The sequence below is a fragment of the Lichenostomus cassidix genome, chromosome 7 (assembly GCF_008360975.1).
Source record: "Lichenostomus cassidix isolate B80296 chromosome 7, HeHo_3.0, whole genome shotgun sequence".
In the NCBI taxonomy this organism is placed as follows: domain Eukaryota; kingdom Metazoa; phylum Chordata; class Aves; order Passeriformes; family Meliphagidae; genus Lichenostomus; species Lichenostomus cassidix.
Window position 1 is genome coordinate 17,911,632 of NC_139488.1, and position 6,000 is coordinate 17,917,631.

Genomic DNA, 6,000 nt, shown 5'->3' on the forward strand with positions numbered 1-6,000 from the left:
GTGCAAGAATACATACATTATTAAACTCACCCTGGCCATGAACTGGTTAATCTACACTAAAGGAGATGCCCGCAGGTCTTTGCATTGCCATTTGTGTACATTTTCAGGACATTGTGACCATTGCCACTCGCAGGGCCCAGTCCTGGTGCTGCAGCGCTCTCTTGTGGGGAAAGCGATTCTCGAGAAACCCTTCCCAAAACGGGGGTGAATCCCATTGAAAGACCAGCAGTTTTACAGAAAGACCAGATGGAATCTCACATACCCCAGAGGAATAAACTATAGTATCTTCTTGAAAATAATTCTGGTTCAGTAACTTAGGGCTTCTTATATAATAAGTGTGGTAGATATCAAAAACATACTGACATTGATATGGGTCCTTTCTCCCCCAAGAGAGCCATCTCTCTCTAGCAGTTATCAGCACAGGCATTGCCTCAGGAATTAACACAATTTTGTATGAAAGAATCTAATATCGAGCTATCCACCTCCCCTGGCAGTGCAAGCACAAGCTACCTGCACAGCAAGCAGCTCAGCCATGAGTTCACATCAGTTCACGCATACAATCACTGTACTTGTCAGCACTCAGTCAGCAGAAAAGGAGCTTGTGCCTTAGGCATGCTAACTGCCAGGCAGCAAGCAGGACATTTTAACTTAAGGATCTGTATCAGATCTGGTTATCTTGAAAGGAAACAGAATGAATTCTCTGCGTACACTGAAGGGTGTGATTAAGTAGCAGCTCGGTGGAATTAAACACAACATACAGGGGTGTGTCTCAGTCTTGCATGTCAGCACCTCTGAGTTTTTCAGGAACACCTACTCTGAGCATATGCACTGACTTGCTTTGAGGACTGGCTATTCTGTGGTTTTTACATTCTCTCCCAGATTTTAAAAAAAATACAAACCAAAAACCACATACATTTCTACAAAAATTTCGTCAACTGCCTTAGCACAGTGTCATGCAAGGGAAGTGTTCAACTATGAGTTCAGCAAAGAAAAGCTGTAGTGAGTCAGAATTGATTACTTAAGCAGCTGCAGGCTCGTGCTAACAGCCAAATGGAGTCTCTCAACTATGAGAACAGTTTGAACTACCAAAAATGACTGCTGATAATGGTGTTTGTCTCACGTTCACTTTTGAACACTTGAGGATTATACAAAAGCAATTATGAAAAGACAATCGCATATAGACTGTATCTCTAAGAAACTACTAGTATTCTTTTATTTACAAACCCAGTTGAATAGAGCCTCACCAATATCCCAAAGTGCTAAGCTTTAAAATCCTTTGATTTCAGAGTTAGAGACAAAAAGTAGAGTTGCATTATCATACTCTTTGCTTTCATCTTCCACGGAGATGTGCCTATGTGAAGGCAAAAAGCAACAGCCAATATACTAATATCCAAGAGCTGCACAGATACCAATCATCACCCTTGGACGCTAGTTTTTATACTTAGCCTTGCTATTGCTGATGCCTGATGGGGTTTTGCCCTTTTTCATTATACTTTTATACTCTCTTTATATATATCCTTTTACCCTTCCCCATTCCTGCACTTTTTAGTCCCTGTATCTTAACCCTACATGTTTATAACCCTAGTACCCTTGCCCTGCTCCGAATTCTTTGGAGGAGATGAAACAAACCCCACAATCTCAAGAACATGAGGCACCAACCTTGAACAGAGCCCCATCACTGACACATGTTTTTGTAAACTAAGTTGTAACCTTTTTGGGGGGGGGCAATTTTAATAAGGGGGCAATTACTTCATTTGTTAGACTTCTTATTGGAGACTTTTAGATAGGTATGCTAATCTAGGCTGTCCATAAATTGCAATATCGTCGGGGCTGGGTCGTCAGTGTGCATCTGGGATCCTATTAAACCAAGGTAATACCCTTTTCTTATACTGTGTGTCTGCGTCTCAAAATTTTTACCAGTGATTTAAGGCATCATTGCTCCAACAAAGTCAGTCAGGTATTTGAGATAAGAAAAACAAGGGTGTAAAAGATGCAGAAAAGAAACAAGCCAACTCCACACCAAAGTATCAGCATTAAAATTTGGCATTATGGAAGAGTGAGGAAAAAAGGTACAGGAGAATAATGAGCTGGAAAAATTGGGGGAAAAAAGAAAATGTATACATGATACATATAAATTTTAACTAAAATACCTCAAATAATCTAACTGTAAAATGTGTTATTTCATAAAATAATGTTATGTAATGTGTACAGAAGCACATTCCTTGACACTTATAACAGATCATGCAGGACAAAATAGCGTAAAACACAGACATGTATACCCCCCAAAAAACATGGCCAGAGAACTATTATGTTAGTTATGTAAATACCTCAATCCTAACAAAAACAAAACACCACCACAAAAAATCCCCAACAGAAAGCCCCAAAAACACTTAACCCCAAAAAACTAAACAAAAAACTCGCAAACATTTATTTCAAACAGATAGTAACATTCCTACCAACAGGAGACTCAGGTGTCAACCCCATGCTCTGAAGTAATGCTTCAGCTTCTCTCCTCTTCTTTTCAAGATCAGATTCTTCTTGTACTGGAAGAACATCTTTCTTCTGGTCAGTCTAAAAATTATTCAATATTAAGTTATTGCATTTAACATCATTTAACCTTTCATTTATTTTGAGGCCTCACAGGGTTTTTTGTAGTACCGAAACCTATCATCAAGTAACTTAGATATCCAATTTCAATAATTCTTATGGTTCTTTTTAGTAGATATAGTAAACAGACAGGAATAACATCCTGAAGCTTTGGTACTGTCTTTAAAGGACATATAATAAACATGCAAAAAGTGTCCGCTTATTTACCAAATTTGACATTTCATAAAATTGAGTTTCTTATTTTACACTAATCCTAAGCACTGTAAAATGCAAAGAGTGAAGAAAAGATCACGTACCTGTGTATAAAAGTATTTGAGAGACAGTCATATGGTTCCTATTTTAAAATTACAATAACCATTGCAAAGAAAAGCAGCTTTCTTTAAGATATGTTATCTGCTAGATAGAAAATAAAACTACAGCCCTGCCCTCTTTCATTTGGAAATAACACAAGCTCTACTGCAAAAGATGCGGAATATGCCGTATCTTTCTACACTTAGTTAACTGCTTTTTAAAAAAGCAATTCTGGCGATTACAGATTACAAGATCATTAGGGTGTAATTTGAGCTATGTCCTTCTCCTTTTTGTCTGAATCATGCAGTTGGCAGCTGCCCAGTCTTCACTCATATGTGGATTTAGAACACCAACTAGATCATAACCAAAACACAGAGAAGCAATGAAAATGTACCCCAAAACATAAAAAAACTCCAGCCAAAGTTTCTTTTATGAGGTATAATCTGCAGTACTGTATGAGTAAACAGTAATGTATCACTGCTTTTCACATACTTGAGCAGAGAGAAAACCAAAAGACTGTTAACAAACCAAATCTAACACATAAGTACTATACACATCCTGAATGTTGCTCTGATTTTAAAATTCAGCCTATAGACAGGTCAAAGAGCAGAAGAACACAGCACATGGTACAATGATAATACTGACAGTCAGACAATTCCTGTAGACATCCTCAGAACCACACTTCATAAATGAGTTCTACAAGTAACACCAATCACAACTCATTAAGCAAAGTTGCTTAATGCAACTTTCATGCAATAGAGTGATTTGATTAATGATGTCACATGCATGCAAGTAGTTCTAGAAATCTGAATTTTATGCTAGTGTAAGATACTACTTTTTTTTTAATTCAGCTTATCATATGGACAGTTATGAAGAAAACAGCAGGTGTTTGATATTACCAGAAAACGAAAATGCTATACACGTATTAGCACCAACTGTTAAAAAGACACTCCCTGAATAGGACACAGAAAATGATTACGTGAACCTACCCTTAAATTATGGGCAAGTTACATATGCAAAGTCAATTTTCAAAGTGAAAATTATTTCTTACTTCTTTTTTCTTTCTTTCTTCCTCCTTTCTCTTCTTCTCCTCTCTGATTTGAGCCAATCGTTGCTTCTTGCGCTCCAACTCCGCCTTCAGCTCACTTTTGTCAGACATGGCTGAAACGCTGATCAACAGAAGTCATGTCACCGTTTGGCTTTTGGTTTGGTTTGTTTGGTTTGTTTGTTAGTTGGGTTTCTCTTTTTTTTTTTTTCTCAAGATAGCAGCTTTTCGTTCCAGGAATTATACTACCTTACCAAAACCAGCTTACCAGAAGTCTGAGAAGTCAACAATAACTGAAAAAAACCTCATTCCTATTTCTACTTTTTCTTTCACTTAACAGATTCTCAACACTAAAGCAACTGATTTAAAACAAACAGAACTATGGCATGGTGACAGCGACCATTCTTAAGGTAGGTCCAATGCTCTTTGAAAGATCTATTTTGAAAGAAACCTTAGGCACAGAAGATACGAGTAGCTGATCTTGCCATATGATTTTTGCAGCTACAAAGCCGACTGAGGCTAAAAACAGCAAGGAAAGCAGCAAGACAGTATTTCTCTTTCATTTTTCGCTTTGACAGCTAAATATTGGCATGCTATAACTTAACAGTATGTAACCTATATGTCCTTCTACACAGCATTGTATGATTAAAAATAAAGGTTTATTAAAACATTTAGTAGGATTACTATAAATGATAAGGCAGTGTAAGTACAAGTGTGGTGGCCAAAAAAACCCCAAAAAATACATGGATTATAATTTTTTTTTTCTCAAAACTGCTACACTGCTAACAAACTGGTGGATAATTTAAAGACAAAAATGGTACAAAAAGTTTTGCTATAAAACTAACTCAAATACAAAAAAGAAGGTCAACAGCAAAAGGTGGAAACACCGCAACTTCAGAATTTAAAAAGAATTTAGAACACAGGTATGAAAAACTCTGAATGGGCTATGTGAAGAACTTAATTTTACTGTTTATAAGCAAAGAAAATGCAGAAGTGGTCCTACAACAAATGAAGTAACTATAAATGCTTTTACACTAAGCTTGACAATGAGGATACAAGATTAAGCGCTAGGAATATAACTATGTGCTAATTCAAAATTAAGAATACTAGCAAGTGTTTACATAGCACAGCTCAGCACAGGAAGGGATGCAAAATGTTGCAAGCCTCATACGTCTACTCCCACATCTTAGTAATACTTATATTGGGGTAAACGTACGTATCCTTTCATGTCGTCTGTGGGCATTAAAGTGCTAATAAATAAATAATCAATCTACGGTCGGCATTTTCAGTTGGCATTCCGGTGTCCCTTTAGAAGAGCACTAGAAAAGCGCGCTGTCACACCACGGACTGCCGCCCGCCCAGCGTCGCCTGGGGAAGCGCAGCGGCACAAGCGCAGCGAGCCCGAGCACAGCAGCGCCCACCCCGCTCCGCCCCGCCTGGAGCTGGCAGCGGTACGAACCTGGTGCCGTCAGAACCAGCGTCCCCACCCAAACCCCACAGGAGCCGTCCCGGGGAGAGCGCCCGGCAGCCCTGACAGGTCCCACCGCGGCCTGGCAGAAGGCAGCGCTCCCAGCCTCTCCCAGTTAATGAGCTCCGGAGCGGGCCGCCCCCGGCCCCACCCTGCCGCCGCGGCGCTCGCTGCACGGGCCGAAGCCGAAGGAAAGCGCGTTCCCACCGGGCGGCAGCAGCGCCAGGCCCGGCTCGGCCCCCTGCGCACCTGTCCGCGGCTCCTTGTCGCGGCTCCTGCCCTGCGCCCGCCGCCCTCGGCCCCGCGCCCCTTCCGCCGCCGCACAAAGGCGCCGGCAGCTGGCAGCGGCTGCCTACGGCAGGCGCCGAGGGTCAAACCAGCTCCGAAGGCGTTGCGGGATGCGCAGAAATTCACGGGAACTGCGGAAGGACACGGAGCTCCGTGAAGTAAAACACCCAATGCTCCGCTCGTCCGCACCGGCAGAGCCGGCGATCCGAAAGGAATTAGCACGGGGAAAGAGCGCGAAGCGACGCGGGGACGGGGCGCTTCCCGAGGCCCGGCGCCACACCCCTCCGGCGGGGCGTTGGCT

General features: G+C 41.5%; 1 protein-coding gene across 4 annotated transcripts in view; it reads right to left on the reverse strand.

Moving 5' to 3' along the window:
* DYNC1I2 (dynein cytoplasmic 1 intermediate chain 2) overlaps nt 1-6,000 on the reverse strand; it is a 29,575-nt gene extending 23,575 nt beyond the window's left edge. Inside the window, exons 1-3 of one of the 4 annotated variants that reach the window (XM_085066468.1) lie at nt 5,661-6,000; nt 3,950-4,067; nt 2,457-2,571 (exon numbers count right to left, since the gene is read on the reverse strand). In XM_085066468.1, the coding sequence (XP_084922594.1) occupies nt 2,457-2,571; nt 3,950-4,057 (223 nt within the window). In that variant the 5' untranslated portion in view covers nt 4,058-4,067; nt 5,661-6,000. Of the gene's footprint in view, nt 1-2,456; nt 2,572-3,949; nt 4,068-5,159; nt 5,300-5,402; nt 5,632-5,660 lie in introns of those variants that run through there. The other 3 variants (XM_085066469.1, XM_085066470.1, XM_085066471.1) reach the window with 3 other exon arrangements.